Source organism: Rhopalosiphum maidis, chromosome 3 (assembly GCF_003676215.2).
Source record: "Rhopalosiphum maidis isolate BTI-1 chromosome 3, ASM367621v3, whole genome shotgun sequence".
Lineage (NCBI taxonomy): Eukaryota > Metazoa > Arthropoda > Insecta > Hemiptera > Aphididae > Rhopalosiphum > Rhopalosiphum maidis.
In genome coordinates, this window is record NC_040879.1 from 2985828 (window position 1) to 3006528 (window position 20701).

The following is a 20701-nucleotide window of genomic DNA, read 5'->3' on the forward strand; positions in this document are numbered from 1 at the left end:
AATGAAATAACGTCATAAAAAAAAGGGTAACCATCTGGTAAAATAAATTACCTTCAAAATTAGTTAAAAATTTAAATAACAAAATATAGTAAATAAAATAAAATAGTCATTGCTAACAGAAAAATAATAATTAATAGTAATAACTTACATAACTTTACTATGGAAAAAAAAATCACTCTGTAATATAATTTTATCAGTCTAGTCTTTTAAAGGAATGTATGCAACTTTGAGTTTATAAATTCAGAGAATAATGTTTCTAAATTTTTGAGATTTACATTTTTTTCTTTCATCAGTTGGATTTTTTTTCTTGTAGTAAACTGCTTTCATGTCACACTTATTCTTTGCAATATTAGCTAGACGATTTTCCGCTGTATTGCTTTCGCTGAGTTTGGAAGCAACAGTCATTTTTCTTCTCAATTCTATAACATTACATTAAATTATAGTAATTTTTGTATAAATGACCTTAGCCTGTATTTTAATAATAAATAAAATATTATAATAACTATCTTAAATTAAAAAGGTGGGAAAGTGGATAGATTTAAATCAAAATTTAAAATTTTAGTATTTGAATAAAGCTAGTTTTAAATAAATATCTCAGTTTTCATTAATTTTTTGTATGTTTTTTCTGAAGCTTTTGAAAACTATTGTGAATTCTTTACTTTTAACACCTCAAAGTACCAACTAGATTCACTTCCCTACCAGAAAAGATGCTAATGAAGAAAATTTAGGCATTCTTACTACCACAAAAAACGATGAAAGACAAATAAAATTAGAAGAGGCTTATTCCCCAATTGCATTAATGATAAATTGTTTAAGTTAATACTACGTTGAGTTGGTCTATGAGTATTGATAGTAAATGATAGCTTCAAAGTTGAATGTTTGTAGGTATTTTCATTTTCAGCTATAGTAAAACAATATAAATATTTCAGTAAATTATTCTTTAATGTTATGTTTTAAGTATGTGTAAATGTTACTTGAATTAACTGTTTCTTCGGCAATTAATCCAGGATTTTCATTTCCACTGTCTTTGCAAATATATGATTCCACAAAATAATCCATACATAGATCTTCAGTTTCTAAACACAGCACAATAATAATAATCATTGCCTCTATGATTAATCATTATATTAACCATAGGAAAAGCTGGGAGAAATAAATATATTCTTTTATTTATTAGGTATCAACAAATATTTATTAGTAAGCTAATAAAAATATGAAATGTAATGTATGTGTATGTAACACATAAATTATTGATTTAACACATTAGTATAATGTATAAGGTTAGTATTCTATATTATATTATTTTAATTTAAAAACTATAGTGTGCAACGATTTAAGTAAGACTATTACTAGAATAAATTGATGTGTTAATTTACCAGTTATCAACCGAATTGCCGTGACCACTAATTGATGATTTGCTCAATAAATGTAACGTTTCTATTTGAATTGCATTTAATTCAACTGAACAACTTGGTCCACCATCTGTACCCACTAGATGTCGTTTAATAACTGCAGTTTTTATTTTTGTAATATTTCTAGTATCTTGCCATGTATAAAATATAAATAACACAAATGAGTAAAATATTTATGAAAAATATGCAAATAAAGTTTCAATAAGAAAAAAATTTTTCTAATTTTCATACGTACTTTTATTTTACAATAATATTTGAATATTACAATAATAATTGTAGAGTAATATTATATTATGATTGTGGTTTTTTTTCGGTACCTAGAGCGAATATTAAATGTATCAAATAGCAAAAGAACTTAGAGTTTGGTTACAGTATTTTTAACAAAGTTTCAGCCGAGTATAGATTATGGATTCAGAAACAAATACTTGAAATTATAAAATAAATATGTTCACCAAACAAAGTTAATTACTTTTTTCCATTTTTGCACAATTTTGCTCTGCTCCTGGTAACGAGTTTAATTGAACAGCAATATATTCCCATCTCTGTTGGGCGATTTTATGTGTGAATGTTTTAGTAAATTTACTCGAACACAATTGCGGATCGTTGGCCATCTGATCAACCAAAAACTTGATTTGGTTATGAGTTGGTCTCATTCTAGACATAGTGAGTATTAGTCGAATTACTGTATACTTATTACAAACAAATAAATGTAACTTTTTAAACATTAAAACATTTAAAGTTGGTAGGTAACAAATAACAACCAAAGTTTTTGATTTCATAAATATTAAATTAAATCTATCATTGATAACATTCAGCGATAAAGGAATAAAATAATAATATATATAATTTTCCAGTTTGTTTGAGGTTAAAATCTAGATTTGTGTTGTTACCATAGTGGTCCATTCGATAAACCTTATCGCATTCGACAAGTGATAAAATCTTATCGATTTCAATACAAGAATACCAATTGTATGTCGCATTCGATAAACATTTGTTACAGTCGATAAAATGTATGACTTTTGTCGCATGCGAGAATTAGTCGTATGGTTTCAAGAATTGGGCCCCAGCTCGTCCGTTATCAGTCAGAAACCTGGTTGTTGATGCCGCCCGTATATAACCAATACGTTCACCGAAAATCGGGTGATATTATTATCAATTATATTTTATTGTTATCTTCTATTGATATTATTTATAATTATTGTCATTTTGTATTATTATTATTTACTGTATCATATAATATATATATATATATATTATATTATATTGTTCGGTTATTTAGCTGACATAATTATTTATTTGAGCTTTTTATTTTATCATTTGATTTTGAGCTTAGTTCCTTTGTTATTTGTTCATCTAACGCAGTCATTGATTTTGCATATAGTTTTAAATCATTCTACTTCACCGCCGTGTTAAGTCTAATTTGATTGTCATCCTCTTTTTTTATTTTTTTTTTATTTTATCGTCAAAGCCTTCGGTTAATTTTGTTAAATGAAATTGTGGCACATAGTCTTTAGAAATATTGCTTTTCCCCATATATTTTGCTAATATAACAGTTTTTCTTTTGTGATGGCTTTACAATTTGGTTTTAGACTTAATATTCCTGCTTTGTTTATTTCTATATTTTCTACTTTGTCCTGACAGCTTATGATTAACTCGGTAGGTTCGTGAGTCGCGTATATCCAACGAGTACTATTTCCTAGTTGGTGCTATAGGTCATTAAAAATTTGAACAGTTTTTATTTTGTAATTTTCTGGCATATTGTTTTCTTTTGTAAATAATTGAAATTCATAATTCGATTTAATATTATTAGATAGTGGCATATTTGATTCATAAATTATTTTTGTTTAGTTGTCTTGCATTTATTTATTTGATTTTGTGTAAAAAATATGTAATACTGTTTACTTTTTTCTACTGCTAGAAATTCTTGTGTGGATTGGATAAAAACGAAATCTTTTTTACTTACATGAACTGACAAACTTATGATATGGTATAGATCAAAGGGTATGTTTTCTATTAGTGGTATATTTATTATGAATATTATTAGATGATTAACATAGTAAATATATAGATCTATTAATTTCATGAAATTTAAACAACTTTTGGGGTTAATTTCTATTGGCAAATCTAAATTTGTTTTGATATCTTTTAGCTGTATCCTAAGCTCACTTAGTTTAATTATTTTGGGATTGAACTGTCCTTTGTGTACATTTGTTATTATATTTAATAATAAGGTGGCATCTTTAACGTATTTATTTAGTAATTTGGTATATAATAAATTATAAAGCAATATTGATTCTATTACGTTTAAGATTTTTAGCTCATCTTTTTGTACTTTTAATTCATTGTTTAGTTTATTCATATTGATATCAATGTTATCTTTAATGTTTGTTTAGCTTAAAGTGATTTTATCTACTGAATCTAAAGAGCTTTTGAATATTTTGATTTGTTCTTTTTGAATTAATAAGGTTTTCATTTGTTTTTCTTCCAGTGTTTTGATTTTGTCCTCAAATATTTCTTCTTCTTCTTCCGTTAGTACTCTAAATAATGTTCGTTGTAATTTACCAATTCCTCCGAAATAAGAACTTCGTTTCTTTCGTTGTTTGTTTGTATCGTAATTGGTTTCGTCAATTTCGAGGTATTGTTGCACTATTTTGTGATCTTCGTTTATTTTGTTTAATATTTGTAAATTAATTTTTAGCAATTCGATTGAAGTTTCGGTAAGCTTATTATAGCTGGGATTGGTATTTATCACAATATTTTTTAAATTATTATAATATAAATTAATTGCTACATAATTTTGTTCATAGTTTGATATGTTGTAATAGGTTACCAGGTTCCACTGTGATACTGTTATGAATAATGGTGAAATATTTTCAAAATATATTCCTGGATTATTAATAAATTGTTAATTTTTAAAAGAATGTGATTCTCCGGAGTTTATTTTAAAAAAACACAATGAGTAAGATCAGTTGTATTTTCATGTATGGTATTAAGTTTTAAATTATTTTAGAAGGTACCATTTGGTTTTTTAGCAAACGTCTCCGTCACTCCGTTGTTATTTTTTCTGTGCGTACGAATGAATACGGTAATTTGTCGCTCTATAAATAAAAATTATTTTAAATTGTTTTCCTTTTCATTGTAGTTCATACGTAATTTTTATAGCAATATTTTATTATAAATTCTATGATATTCTAGTGATGGTAATATTTTCAGAAACATCTGATTCTGTGTTTTATTTATAGATATAAAGGAGTTTAGTTTAGAATTTTTTGTCTGCCGGTTGTTGTTCCATCTTATGCTTACGTATTACGTTGACGTATATATAATATATATATATATATACATACATTACATATACATACACACACACTAATATACATAGTTTATACACAATATATATTGACGTATAAAACAGCTGCATAATAGTGTTTAGTTTGTTGGTTTGTTAAATGATTTTAATATTTTTCTTCTGATTTAGCTAGCTCTGTTAGTTTGCGATTATTCTTCTTGGCGTCCGGATGGTTTTCATTTTATTGTTATTCGTACTGTTCTTGTGTCATATTCGTATTTATTATAGTATTATAGACTACAAGGTTATTTTTTATTAATATTGTTACTCTTACGTCTTAATATTTTCTAAATATTTTAATTGCGGTTATGTGTTTATGTGTTTTTGTGTGGTATATCATATAGGTGTTTGCTTCGTTGATGTAAGTTTTATTATTTATTTGTTTGGATTTTTAATTTATATTTAATAATTAATCAGGTATGAGTGATACGTCTGTCTCGTAGAAGGGATTCATTCTTTGTACGTGTATGACGTAATTTCTTTTTTTCCACGTAATATTCGTACTACTCTATAGTTTACATTTGTTAATTTTTCGATAATTGTGAAGGGACCCCTGTACTTATTTGCTAATTTTTTTGATTGATTTGGTTCGTGGAAGTCAAATTTTATTAAAACCTTTTGTCCCGGTATAAAATTAATATTTTTGTGTTTAAGGTCGTATTGTTTTTTTTTTTTTTTGAATAGCTTGTTCTTTTTCGATGATTTTGAGAATGGTATCTCTAATTTTTTGTAATAATTTCAGGGATTTGGTGAGGTTAAATGATTCGTTATCTATTGTTAATTTATTGTCCAATGGTTGATTTGCTTCTATATTATGGAGTAAATAGTATGTAATATAGTTTCCAAACTTTTTGGTTTTCATTAATGTAATGTGATAAACTATTGTTAGTTATTTTATTCATGAGTTCTGTCATACAGTTTGTTTGTGGGTGATATGCACTTGAGAATACTTGCGTAATACCTAATTTTTTGCATGCATATTTTACGTCTTTGTTTTTAAAATGAGTATTTCTATCACTACAAAAATATTTAGATACTCCATACGATGTTACTAATCCATCAAAAAAATTATTGAGGCTGCTCCGTTTGCGTTTGCCACTGCTTTTGCGAATGCCATTTTTGTCGCGTTACAAGTCGCTACGATAAGATATTTTTTCCCTCTAGAAATAGGTAGTGGGCCTAAGTAATCAAATGTCTATCTTTGTAATGGTTTTCCAGATATTAAAGGTATGGTTGTAGTAGTCCGTGGCCTTTACCTGTTGGATTTTTTATCATCTGACATGAAACACAAGTTTTTATAAATTTTATGATATCTTGAATTATTGTTGGCCAGTAGTATTTTTGTTTTAATTTTGCCAATGTTTTAGTTATTCCAAAGTGTTCATTAAAAACTGATTCGTGATAAGATTTGAGTATTGATTAAATCTTTGAGTACCTATCAAGGTTATTCGCTCCATGGGGTGACCAATTTTTAAAATATAGTAATTCGTTTTTAATACAATATTGCCAAGATTTATTTTTGTATTTGGAATTAGTTTTAGTTTTTATTGCGTTAATTATGCCGTTACAAAACTCTTCTAGTTATTGTTTTTTTTTTAATATATCGATGTTAATTTCGGTTATAGATGTCGAGACGTTGTCTTTTAAATTTTTTAATTCAGTGATTAATGTATTAATATTTTCTACAGGGTATCGGGATAAACAATCTGCAACCAAATTCCCTGCACCTTGATTATGTTTAATTTTCAAGTCAAATTCTACTTACTTAAAGATAAATTTTGTTATGCGAGATGACGGGTTTTTCATTGTTTTATAGTATTGTAAACTTGAATGGTCACTATACACGGTTATTTTCCTACCTATAAGATATTCTTTAAAATAATTAAGTGCAAATACTACTGCTGACATTTCCAGTTCTGTAGTAGAACAATTTTTTTCTCCCCCTTTTCATTTTCTAAACGCGAATGCAATTGGATGTTTATTTCCATTAGGATTTTCCTGTTCTAAAATACCTGAAAGCCCTTCTAAGGATGCGTCAGTTGTAACAAAAACAGGGTATGTGTCCTCAAGGTGAGCTAAAACGGGCGCAGTAATTATTGGTTTTTTTTTAAATATTAAAAGCGTTATTGTGGTCCTCGTCCCAACAAAACTTGTTTTCCTTTTTTGTTAGATCGGTTAAAGAACTTGCGATTTTTGTAAAATTTAATATATATTTTTTATAATAACTTGTGAGCTCAATAAATGAACTAACATATTTTACCTTTTTGGGTATTGGAAATTTTTTTCATTGCTTCTACATTTTTTCCTAATGGAATAATTCCACTATTAGAAACTTCGTGTCCTAAAAGTTCTATTTTTTAGCTAAAAAATACACATTTATTTGTTTTTAATTTTAGTCCGGCCTCATCTAGCCGTTTAAAAATATTTTCCAGCCTTTCTAATGACGATTCAAAATTTTTCCCGAAACAGCAAATATCGTCTTAGTACGCAACCATTATCCTATATAAATTATCACTAAATAAATTATTTATTACTCTTTGGAAAATCGGTCCCGAGTTTTTAAATCCTTGAGGAATTTGTTTAAAATGATATAGGCTATATCTGTTATAAAAGCGGTTTTGATCTGTCTTCAACCTTTGTTGGTAATTCAAAACAACCTTGAGCCATATCGATTGACGAGTAATATTTTGTTCCTTCTAGGCTCCTAAATAAGTCTTGTGACTTCGATATAGGATGTTATCACTAATTGTTTCATTATTTAATTTCTTATAATCGACTAAAAATCGATATACCCTCTTTTCCTTTTTAGGTATGAGGAATACTGGAGCAGCATAAATACTTCTACTAGGTTCAACTATATCAGAGATTATCATTTAGTCTATCAATTTTTCTTAATTTTTGTCTTTGGGCTGGTGCTACTCGGTAGGGAGGTTGAAAAATTAGTTTGTTTGATTTTAAATTAATTTCATATGGTTCTATATTTGCACAACCGATGTCTAGTGGATCAGATGTAAATAAATGTTTGTATTTGCTTATTATACTTCGCTTTTTCCCTTTGTTCCTTATTCAATTCGTTTGATATTTTTATAATGGTCCCTTGTTTATCAGTAATTTCATGTTCTGATTTAGTAATTGTTAAAATACGCTAAGATGGTATATAAAAATTGTTAATTTATTTTTACAATGCATATTTTATTTATTTATATATATTTACTTATAATTAGATGTTTACTGAAGCATAGAGTTTTGCACTACCACCCAGAGAGAGCATCAAAAAACTATAACATTGTAACATGTGCATTGTGCATTAATGATAACATACTTGTTGATTAGGGAAAATAAAAATATTTTAAATAGAAAACAAAATAGTTTTAAGATAATCATGAGATTATATTTAACATGGTGCAGATTTGTAAATAATAATAAATCTTAAAATTACATTTTGACATAAAATTTTACTTTGGCACATGGCAGGTGCACAAATATAGATTTATTTATTGGTACAGGTTAAGTACAAAAAAAACATTAGAAAAGGGATAATAAGTTATAGTATATACTATATACACATATCATTTGATGCGCAATCCTGGTATAATTAGTTGGGTGAAAAAAAGAAAAATTGCGCTATCGTGTTGCACCGATAAATATGTATGTTAAAATGTATTTTATTTTTAATAATAATATTCTACGGTTCAAAGTGGCTACTTCACACCTATTTCCTTGCTCAATCGTGTTTAATAGCTCTATTGTTTGATCGTAATCGTGCTCAATCGTGTTCCAGCCACTGATCTCTACTGTAGGACATCCATGACGACAAATAATAACGTCATCAACAAATCGAGCTATTATTATTATTGTTTTGTCATGCAAAACCCTTTTGGACTCTGGTGGTATCGTGCTTCCGCTGCCACTAAATCAATTTCAAAACATACGTTTTTAAAACATCATCACCTTTTTTGTCTGGAAGTTCCAGAATGTTGTCTTTAAAGTTAACCCCTCTTGCATAGTGTGCCATATGTGGCACAAATTAGTTTTTCGTAATTTGTTGCTGTGAAAATATAGCTATGACGTTACTGCATATACGGCCAGATTCGGCACAAAAAAACGAACAATTTTGATGTAAGGTACATCCATCTAGCGGTAAAATTGTGAAACATAGATAAAATTTAATTCACTCCAAATATGTTTGTCACCAAGAGTCGTTATCACTTATTTTATGTTATCGTAACAAAAAATTGATACTACCGAATTAAAAAAAAAAAATATCATTTTGTTCGTCAGTTTGTCAGCTTTATTTTAAAAGTAAATACTAGTTTCTAAGTATAATACTTTTTGAAATATAACAAAAACTTAGTATGTGCCATATTTGGCACAACATGCATTCAAAACATAGTAACTGAATTTTTTTTTTTAGCTCTAAAAATGAAACCTTCTACATTTTACCACCAACTAAGGTACATTAGAAGCATCCCAGAAGGAAGTTCTGATTCAAAATATTCTGACAATGCTGAACCTACCACATTGTCACAATTGCCTGTAGAATCTGATAGCGATAGTTATTGTTCAACTAAAAGTACTGATGTACTTATTATTCCTGATTCAGATGACGAATTTGTATCTGAGTTTGAAGATGATATGCCTCTAGCCATATCTTAGCAATTTAAAAAAAAAAAACAAAAAAATCTAATGTGCCCAAAAATGTCAATAAATCATTAAAACCCAAATGGGTTGAAGAAAACTTAGAAGTAACAGAAGATGTACACTTCAAAGATTCATTAAATTTACCAACATTTATAACTGATTTAGTTTCACCTTCTCAATTTTTTAATTTTCTATTTCCAAAATCTATTATAAGTCACATTACAATACAATCAAATTTATATGCCACTCAAGTCAAACCTATTAAATTACCAAATATAACAGAAAAAGAAATTAAACAATTCATTGGTATATTGATGAAAATGTCAATTTTAAATTTGCCTTCAATAAAACATCATTGGGGGTCTCTTGGTACTTCAAGTATATACAATATAATGACAGTCAACAGATTCGAAGTAATTAAAAGATTTATACATTTCAATGATAACACTACAATTAGTTATTAAAACAAAAGACTGTTTTATTTAGTTCTTGTTATTATAATTATAATTATTTTGTTATATTTTAATTAATTGATCATTTTTATGCTTACATATTATAATTTGTGATGAAAAAAAAAACAAAAGACTAATTATTTAGTTCTCATTATTATAATTTTTATTATTTTGTTATATTTTAATTAATATTGTTAACTTTTGTGCTTACATAAATTAATTTGTAATCAACTTTTGTTAAATTTGTATTAAAAAAATAAAAATATACTTGAAAATGTACAAATCCCGTTTTTTCCAAATAAAAAGTACAAATAGATACAATTGTTTACAGAAAACAAATACCACACATAGAGCATTTATTATATTGAGTGCATGGTGGCCAGAAATGGCACAAATAAAAATTGTATACTTTAATGCATGATGGCCAAATATGGCACAAACAAACTTTTAGTGCATATAGTGCCATATTTGGCACAAATTAAACTTTGATCAACTTTAAGGGAAAGTTTGACTCAAATATTTTTTAACTATTTTTCTCATGATCCTGACGTCTTTTACTATAACCTCATTTTTTTCAGGGATAAATAAAAAGTTATGCATGAAGGGGTTAACAGCGGAAACACAACTTATTAAATCACGTGTATTTTTGATTTTTTTTTCTTCGTCAGCTACTAATCCTCAAATAAAACAATCTTTTAAAATCAAAAGTTGATCGTACTACTACTCTTTGGTGGGCTCTATATAACACATTCACTTTCACGCTTTCTTTTAAATGAAGTGATCCTCGATGCCTATCAATTCACATAAACTTTGATTGAAGATACATTCATCATAATTTCGTCTTTACATCACCTCTTTCAATACTTGCCTTAATCAATATTTGAAGTTGACAATCGACCTGCAAAATATCTCCATCGCTCAATAGTTTCTAATAAATCACACATAAATCTGCCATTTTAACGAAACCAAGAAACGAAAAATACGTGAGTCGTGCTCGCAAACAACTAAATACTGAAAAATATTACTATATTGCTGTCACGTCTGCCCGAAAACGACCAATAAAACTATAACACAATTATAATTAATATTTATTTATAGTTCCATCGACGGATATTTAATGTCTGGTGGGAAAACCCCGCTGATTAGGCAGCTGTGTGTGACAGCTGCTGAACAAACGAGGTTCATTTACAAAAACGAGTATGTAATAATATTGATATAAATATAATTCAACGTATTAGATGTATTATAATACCAATAAAAGTAAAAGTGTGTCAGCTTAGTTTAGACATTACAAAAACGATTTTTCATAAATATCTCTCTCGGATAAAAAAATTCTTATAAATACTTATTTTTACTTTAATTTTTTTTTGAAACCTTTTGATGGAAGGCTTAATGACTATGGATAATTTTTTATAGATAATTTGTTCAGCTTTCATTTAGTATATAGGTATTTTAGTTTTTACAGTTGATGTTTTAGGAGATTTTTGTGATAAACTGATTTCTAAGCAATTTTCACCCCTTACAATCACACTTAAAACTTTAGCACATGCATTATCACCGGGGACTTTTGGGAGAATAATGAAGACCCTAAACTAAAATAAAAACCAATCAAAATCTTTTGTTTTATTTCTTCTTATTAAAGCCGCTTATTGCGCTTAATTTCTGTGGACTATAAAAATAGCAATGGCATTTAGAAAATTTAGAATACCCCTATTGGCATCATTATATTCCCTGCAGATAGATATTTTAATTTTTGTTTGCTTGCAGTACTATGTTTTATCTTTGGTTACCCAGGTCATGTTATGCTATTTTTATCTCACCTGCTGCAATTCTTAAGCACATCAAAAAAATAAAAACATAAACAAATATAAAGATAAAATATATTTAAAAATATAATATTTTAATAAAAATGTTTTTTTTAATAACTTGAAACTATGTAAAAAATATTTACAAAAACATGAATACTTTTTGAAATAAAGAGTGTTTTATGATAATAAAATATCACACTGTATTTATAATTTATATATAAATGATGTTTCACGATGTTCTGACATAAGAAGTAACTTATTTGGTATTAAATATTTTAAAATTTATTATATTCAAAAAAGCCAATTTGTAAAACCGACTTTTTCCATCTATTTATTAACAATTAAAATTTTCGATTCTTCTAAATATATTTTTTTGGGAATATCGATAAAAAATTTAAGCATTTCAATAAATTTTGAAAATTTAATACAAGGTTTCTTATAAATTGTGCTATTCGTACCTTCCGGTATAAAAAACTAGGGGGTATACATATCCTGGGATATTTGGACCCACGGTATTCACCTGTAGGAAGAGGTGTAAAATTCCCTAAGAAATTTTCACCGGGGGTATTATAAAACTTGGAAAATCATACTTACGTCCCCTGTTACTTAGGACGTATCAATTAACACCGTATAACTAGGCTCCATAGAATAAATAATATGGAGATGTAATGTCTCAGTGTCGTTGCACATTGGATGTACCCATTGAAACCGTATACCTATATCCATTTTTCAGCTCAGTCAATTATTGTAATTAATAAGTTATATGATGAAGGTGTTTTAGTATAAAACTATAATACACAAACAAAGTAAAATGTAAAACATAATTATGGGTTCCCTATATTTATTCGTAAATACGTTATTTCAAACACTCACGTTCTCGTACCAGTTGGAATGTTTATTAATACCTTGATAACTTAATAAGTTGACCTACACTTGTTAAATTATTTAGTACAATTTTGAAAATACGTGTGACGAAACCTTGTGTGCGAAATGACATTTACCCAGTACAGTCATCTGCCGATTCGTGGACGGGCAGAAACGAGAGAGAAACCCTATCTGAAAGACCTTTGTAATCCGAGCATTGAAACTAACAGCGAATTGACGGTAAACCCGCGTACGTACACGGATGAAAAACCGTACCGATGTGAGATATGTGACAAGAAGTATATTAGTAATAGCAAACTGACTGTACACCAGCGGACGCATACGGGTGAAAGACCGTACCGATGTGATTTATGCAACAAGTCGTTCTCTCAAAGCTGCAGTCTGACCAGACACCAGAGGACGCACGCGGGTGAAAGACCTTACCGATGTGACGTGTGTGATATGGCATTCTCTCAGAGAATCTTACTGAATGTACACAAGTGGACGTATACGGGTGAACAACAGTACAAGTGTGACAAATGATGTCAGTGGCATGTCCTCGGGACAGTCTACAGAGTTACAATAAAAGGACAAACAAAATCGATGTTTTTGTGGACATGCCGGTAAATTGCTGGATGTGTTTGACAAAATAATGCTTTCATTATGATTTTATTAATTAATTGTACTGTTGATCATTATGTCGTTGAGAGTTAATAACGCACAGTGCACACCCATGTAAATTTCATTGTTTTCTGTACATCAAAAATAAAGTTATAAATTTATTAACGATTGTGACAAAAACCATTAAGTCGTTTTTAATTTTTTTTAATTTTTTTATCATTATTTTATAATAATTTAATACAGTTCACAATATAATCAAACAAGTCAAACAATATAATTATAAAAATAATTGAATATTGTTAAAATTAAATAAATCTTTTATGCTATCTTTGGCTTACTTCATTGTTCTATTTATTATAGGACCATTTTTTTAATAATTAGATATCTCTAGTTGAACATAACAAATATTTGTAGACCTACTTTTACGTTGGAGGACGTGTAAATTTAAATTATTTACTAACTCAGAATTGACTAAAACTGTTGATTAATTTGTGTAAGATTTTTAGAATACATATTCCTCCTAACTGCAATATTATTCATATTTGGTGTGTTTAGCTTATATAATGAATAAGGTTGACGTGGAATATCCCATTTTCAAGATATTAAGTGTAAGAAGCGATTTTGAATAGTTCCAAGAAAATTAATATGAGTATTTACAAAAAAGACAAGATTATTGAATTATAATGGGGAATAGAACTAATAAGTGGAAAATATAGTGTTTTAAAGGATAAAGGATAACTAAAATCTATAAAAGTCCCCTACCTATAACTCCTAGAACTGACGACGATTTTTTAGAAATATGAAAATAATGTTTATTGAATGAAATAGTCTAACTAAACGTAACATATAAGTCACCTGATGATGCAAAATATTGTTTAAATAATAATTAAGAAAAATACGAATTCTGTAATTAGAATATTACATTATCTCGCATTTAATTTATATTTACACCAATTATATATAATAAAACTAAATTGTATAACACACTCAAACATAATTTGAAGTCTTCGTAGATATACTGAGTGGTAAATAGCAGTGTAAACTAACAGACACTGTAATATTTTGCGTCTGAAATATCGCATTATACTTTATATAAGATACTGGTTTTGATGAAGTACAACGTTAATAAAATTAGATTAGATGGAAAGGTTTACTAGGCCACAACTAACCTAATGCTAAAATATTACCGGGTTAAAGTGCACTTTACCAACCCTCTCACGATTTTCAAATTTTTTTTTCAGACGACTATTTTTTTATGTTTAAAACGATGGTGTATTTTTTTTATCCCGGAAACCATTATTTTGGAAGTTATAGCCTTCCAAAGTTTGCGATTTTACGTTTATGCGCTTGCACGCAACGCTATTTTAGTTAAAATTTTAATATTTTTTTTTACTTATTTTAACAAGTTGTGGGACATCACTGCGGCAGTAATGTACAGTAAAGGAGAACCATTTTACTGTGGTAAAATTAGTGGTTCATATTCATGAATCTAAAAATTTTAATTCTGGTTATTTTTCAATGTATTTTTCCCCTGTATCTAACATTGAACATTAAAAATGTTTATTATGAATCTATAGTTTTTAAATTTAATTTGAAAGGAACAAGTATTTCAAAATTAAATTTGAAATATTCTCATCAGTAAATTTTACTACTGGTCAGTTCAATTTAATGTTTGAAATTAAAAATCTATGAATGAATAATGTAAAATTTCTAATAACCAACATAGACCGGCCAGAGATTTTTAAGTATATAGTTAGATATTATATATATTATATATATATACTTTTTTTGAATCATAATATAACTACAAATTTTACATTTTGACATACAGAATTAAAATGATTATCTATCTCTTATAAGTAGAACACGGATGTTGTTGCATTTGCAACTTTTCTTCTATCTTTCTAATTTATTGCTAAGTAAGTTTTAAATATGTTTTATGTAAGTAGAAATTCAAATCTAGAAGTTTTAAGTGTAATTTTTTTCAATTTTGTTGAATTTACCCATTTATACAACTTACTATTTTAGCCATAGTCGAAATTCGATAGCCGATTTTGATTATTTTAAATACTCTCCTCAAACATTTTATACATAAACAGAAATACAATAAAATAAAAATAACAAATAAATATAAGTGAATGAACAATCTATTTTTGGATAGTTTTTTTGTAGAGCTTCTAATTAATGGTAATTTTCTTAGTTTTAAAGAGTTGGATCGGTATTTTGAACTGTTTGGAAATATTGACGGTATAGCCCAATGGCTAGCCAATGCGACATTAGGGGCGACATTAGGGGCGACTTAGTGGGGCTTAGCCCCCTAAAAATATATTTTAGCCCATCCCAGATTTTTTGATTTAAATTTTTTTTTTCCTTTATTTTAAAACAATCTGTACAAACAACACATTTAGTAATTTAGATATAATAAAAAAAACATAACATAATATTAAAATAAAACAGCTTTTAAGGAAGACACCCATTGGTGACACCTACCAACTTTTAGTTGGATTTACGATCTTAGTGATCTTACTTAAGTAGATCGCGATTCCAATTATGTTTAAGCCTTCGTGAGGGGTTGTTGCCTGGGATATACCGTGATGCCATATCTCTAATGAGAGGATTAATACTGGAGTTGAGTTTGGAGTGGAAACGGTGGTAGTGAATTTTGGCGTAGTCTGTGACATTAATTACTTTGAGGTCATTGTGAAGTGAAATGTTTATCATGTACTATAGAGCACCAGTTATAGTGCGTAGGGCAATATTTTGGAAAGATTGGATGAGGCAAATATTAAAGGATTTGGCCGTCCTCCATATTTGAATACCATATGACCAGTCAGGTCTGATCATTAAATTATATAATATAATTTTGATTTTTGGATTAAGTTTAGATTTGAGGAGTCGGAAGAGATGGAGTCTACTATTGGCAAGTTTCCTTTTGTTTTGGAGATGGGGTTTACAAGTTGGGCGTTTGTCTAAAATTATTCCTAAATACTTTGTGTCGTTCGAGTTAGGTATGCTTTAATTTTTGAGTTTAATGGTTGGGAAAATGCTAGAGTGTAGAGCAAAAGTGACTTGGGAAGATTTGCTTTCATTTATACTAATCATTCAATTATTGATCCAGTTATCTATAAGATTTAAATGTTCTTGAAGGTGTTGTGCAGCTATAGTTATGTCATCGTTACTTGATAAGATAGCAGTATCGTCAGAAAATGCTATTTAAGATTAAATAATAATTTAAGCATAAAATAGTAAGAATGTGAGATACAAGATACATCCTATGTAATATAACGTAGAGAGTTAGTATAATAGAATTATCCAAAAATAAATTGTATAAATACATATAAAATATTAGTTTTTTTTTGCAATAAACGTATAATTTAATAAAAATATTTTATCGAATAAATATTATGCGTGCTCTTGGCATCAACCAGCGGCATTGTGGCGCTAACCTTGAACCAAATTAAAATAAAAAACTAACAAATCCAATACTTTAAAAATGGATTTTGATACCGATATATTTATTTCGTGTATCAAAAGTAACACGTCGGTTTGGGAAATGGGTAGTACTACAGAATACATAGATAGATTAGCTAGAGAAAAAAGTTGGCTAAATATTGGAGAATGTATGTATCCAGATTGGACAGAAATAATTGAATCTGAAAAAAAACAAAGGTAAGCAGAATGTTATATTATATTTTTATTAAAGGTAATTTGCAATATAATTTTATATTATATTATGATTTAAGGCCGGGCTTTAAATGCACTTAAAACCATACAAATATGCACTAAAAAATAGCCAAAAATAACCTATATTTTTTTTTTATTAATTTGTCATTTCCCACGATTACAACACGCGGACCATGTAGCGACACGATGGGCGTAATTACGGCCTACCACAACACGCGACGGCGGCGATATAGCGCACAACGTCATCTCTTGAGCGATGCATTCTTTTAACTTTAACCACGACGACCTCTTAATTATAAATATTGCGCATATTGTACTTTCGTATTAGGTATTTTTAAGTTAACCTAGTTAAACTTAGTCCATTAAAACCGGGAAGTATCCATTGAAACCGTATACCTACATCCATTTTTCAGCTTGACCAATTATTGTAATTGATTAATTATATCAAGAAGGTGTTTTAATGTAAAATCTAAAACATAATTGAGGGATAATACGGATTAAATAAATTGGCAATATTATTATCTTATACATTTTAATAATTAATTACCTATTAATTAGTAATAAAGTACCTATATCGATTGTCTAATTTACAGGGCTTGGAACCGAAATTAAAAATACCAGTATTTTAACCGGAACCTTCACTTACCCTTTTGGATTTTCTTAAAAACCTAATCTGGAACCAAAATCCCAATATTTGTTGGGAGTAGAATTTTCGGGAATTTTCGGTTCCAAATGTTCCAATTAAATATTAAACCATTTCATACTTTTAGGTAATAAGTAAAAATAATTTATTAGTAAATTTACCGACTAATAGCATAATATACTAATAATAACTAACAACATACAATTAATCCCGGTGATCTTAAATTTGCCGTGTTTTACATTCATAAGAGGCATAACTAGAGATTAAGTGCGGTAATAATAACATTATTTTTATTATTTATTATTAAACTAATAAAAAACGATTCATAACACTATATTTTTTAATTTGTTTTGACGTCATTAAAACAAAATAGTAAATATACATATCGAACCCATTATAAGCACATACAGCAGAGATACACAAAATATTGGCTTGAAATATTGTGTTGACAACTAATCTAATTTTCAGTATATTGATTTGTAAATACGTTATTTCAAACACTCACGTTCTCGTACCAGTTGGAATGTTTATTAATACCTTGGTAACTTAATAAGTTGACCTACACTTGTTAAATTATTTAGTACAATTTTGAAAATACGTGTGACGAAACCTTGTGTGCGAAATGACATTTACCCAGTACTGTCATCTGCCGATTCGTGGACGGGCAGAAACGAGAGAGAAACCCTATCTGAAAGACCTTTGTAATCCGAGCATTGAAACTAACAGCGAATTGACGGTAAACCCGCGTACGTACACGGATGAAAAACCGTACCGATGTGAGATATGTGACAAGAAGTATATTAGTAATAGCAAACTGACTGTACACCAGCGGACGCATACGGGTGAAAGACCGTACCGATGTGATTTATGCAACAAGTCGTTCTCTCAAAGCTGCAGTCTGACCAGACACCAGAGGACGCACGCGGGTGAAAGACCTTACCGATGTGACGTGTGTGATATGGCATTCTCTCAGAGAATCTTACTGAATGTACACAAGTGGACGTATACGGGTGAACAACAGTACAAGTGTGACAAATGATGTCAGTGGCATGTCCTCGGGCCAGTCTGACGAGTTACAATAAAAGGACAAACAAAATCGATGTTTTTGTGGACATGCCGGTAAATTGCTGGATGTGTTTGACAAAATAATGCTTTCATTATAGCTAATTGAATATTTATTATAGGGTTTGGCGTCACTAAAAATTGTTATAAAATGTGGGACAATTGGTCATGAATAAAATTAGTTCAGAGCCAATTTATTTATCATAGGTAATGTAATATTTACCTGTTCAAAATATTATTTAAATGTGTTAGTATAGTTCATTCAGAATTGTGAATTTAGTAGACAACGATTAAATAAATATAAACTAAATAGTATTTTTATAGTATTAGAATTTTATTTAAAATGATAAAAACTTGATGGTTGATCATTAAGTTTATGAATGTTATTAATGTTGTTAGATGGGGAAAAAACAGCAGGTACAGTTTGTATATATTAAATATTATTAATTTCCTTTGTACAGCTTTGTTCATAACATCTTGTAAATTATTATTTATTATTTCATATGCATACACTGCTACTTTATACCTAACCTAAACCTAGCCTGTTAGGTACTCGTATGCACAATCATATAAGTGTTACTTAAAATCAATTTAATTTGTGAATACCTATTGTTCTGTTTAATCACGAGTAATTGTGAAGAGTGCCTTGTTGTATGTTCGTAGTTTACTAGTATCTATTAGTATCTTTGTACTAGGAATGAAGATTAAGGATATTTAAATTAAGTTGAAAATCGGGAAGTATAATTATTATGCTATAATAGTAAGTATTAATTATTTAATAAGTTATTAAAATTGGCGGAAAGTTTGTCGATGTTGTCAGGCATGAAGGCAATATTGGCCAGCATGAAGGTAGTTTGTACACGATTGGTTGTGTACTGCGCTTCCTTTCGTTTGTACAGCATCGAAGCTTTCATAAAAGATCATTAATTTTATTATTGTCTGTTAAACCAAAATTCGTAGGTACTCCAATAAAAATTACCGTATTAAAAAAAACTTTAATATTAAATTCTTTTTAATAGCTTAAAACAATTTAAAATATTTTCTAAGTTCTATTATAAGTAGATAATGCTAATACAAACATTTGATGAAACTTTCAAGTATATTGTTGGCGCTGCGTTAAGGATACGGGCCATGCGCCACGTTAAAGGTGGCGAATGCAGGTCCTTGACGATAACAAGGTCATCTACAGCGAGCTGGAAGTATCAGCTGTCCATCGTCCCTTGTTTGCAATGTTTGCAGGTACTCTTCCCTCCAGCGACGCCAAAAGGCTTGAGCGCACTGGTCGAGTAGCTTCCAACGGTTATTCGAAGAATATTGAGTGGGCACTATGTCTTCTTCTGGCGGCGTAAGTAACGGTTGACCGATAAGAAAATGTCCTGGCGACAAGTAGTCAATCTCGTTAGCATCAGTGGAACTTGGAATGAGCGGGCACTAAATACGGATTAAAAGGGTTTTGGCCGAACGCACTGCCCCCTCCCATAGGCTGTCAAAATGCGGTGCGCCTGGGGGGTTGAAATGCCAAACAGTTTGTGTAGATGCCGACAGTTGACCTTGGTTGTCTCGATGGTTAATCATCGATTAAGGCTCATTCTTGAGTTGGGCTGCAGCGCCGACGACATTTGTCCCGCAGTCTGAGTAGATATCGGTGAGAAGACCACGATGGGCGACAAACCAATTGAGCGCAGCTATAAAGGCATCAGTGGATAAGTCAGACACGACCTCTAGATGTACCGCCTTGAATGCAAAACATACGAATACTGCATAAAAAATTAAAATTTTTGTTAGTTATCTTGTTAATATTTAATTGTCATTGATCATGACATACTGGACGTGGTAGTATGGAGAGACCTTACCACAATGTTATATTTTATTATTTTACTTGTTTTCAAATTACTTCTTTTTTATGCACTATTGTTTTGTTAAACTAGAAGGTGTATCAGATTAAAGTGACTAGCAAAAAATAAAAATTGTGCTAATTAATTTTCACAACAAAAATTGGGAAAATTATATAATTAATAACTAATTTAAGAAATAATATTGAAAATAATATTTGAAAGAAGTGTTATAACGCTCAACATTTATTTATGCAAAAAAATATTGATATTTTAAAAAATTCTAAAAAATAAACTAATTGATTAAGATGAATATTTTTTTTAATATTGCAC

General features: G+C 29.0%; 2 protein-coding genes across 2 annotated transcripts; one reads left to right on the top strand and one right to left on the bottom strand.

The window, feature by feature from the left end:
* Positions 1 to 1372: 1372 nt before the first annotated feature.
* LOC113560027 lies at positions 1373 to 2065 on the bottom strand. The gene is made up of 2 exons (XM_026965808.1): positions 1883 to 2065; positions 1373 to 1552 (listed from the first exon to the last, which is right to left on the bottom strand). Exons 1-2 carry the CDS (start codon positions 2063 to 2065, stop codon positions 1373 to 1375), a joined length of 363 nt encoding a protein of 120 aa, XP_026821609.1.
* A 10587-nt stretch (positions 2066 to 12652) lies between these two features.
* LOC113560028 (zinc finger protein 2 homolog) lies at positions 12653 to 18513 on the top strand. The gene is made up of 3 exons (XM_026965809.1): positions 12653 to 13056; positions 16682 to 16816; positions 18201 to 18513. Exons 1-3 carry the CDS (start codon positions 12653 to 12655, stop codon positions 18511 to 18513), a joined length of 852 nt encoding a protein of 283 aa, XP_026821610.1.
* The last annotated feature ends 2188 nt before the right edge of the window (positions 18514 to 20701 follow it).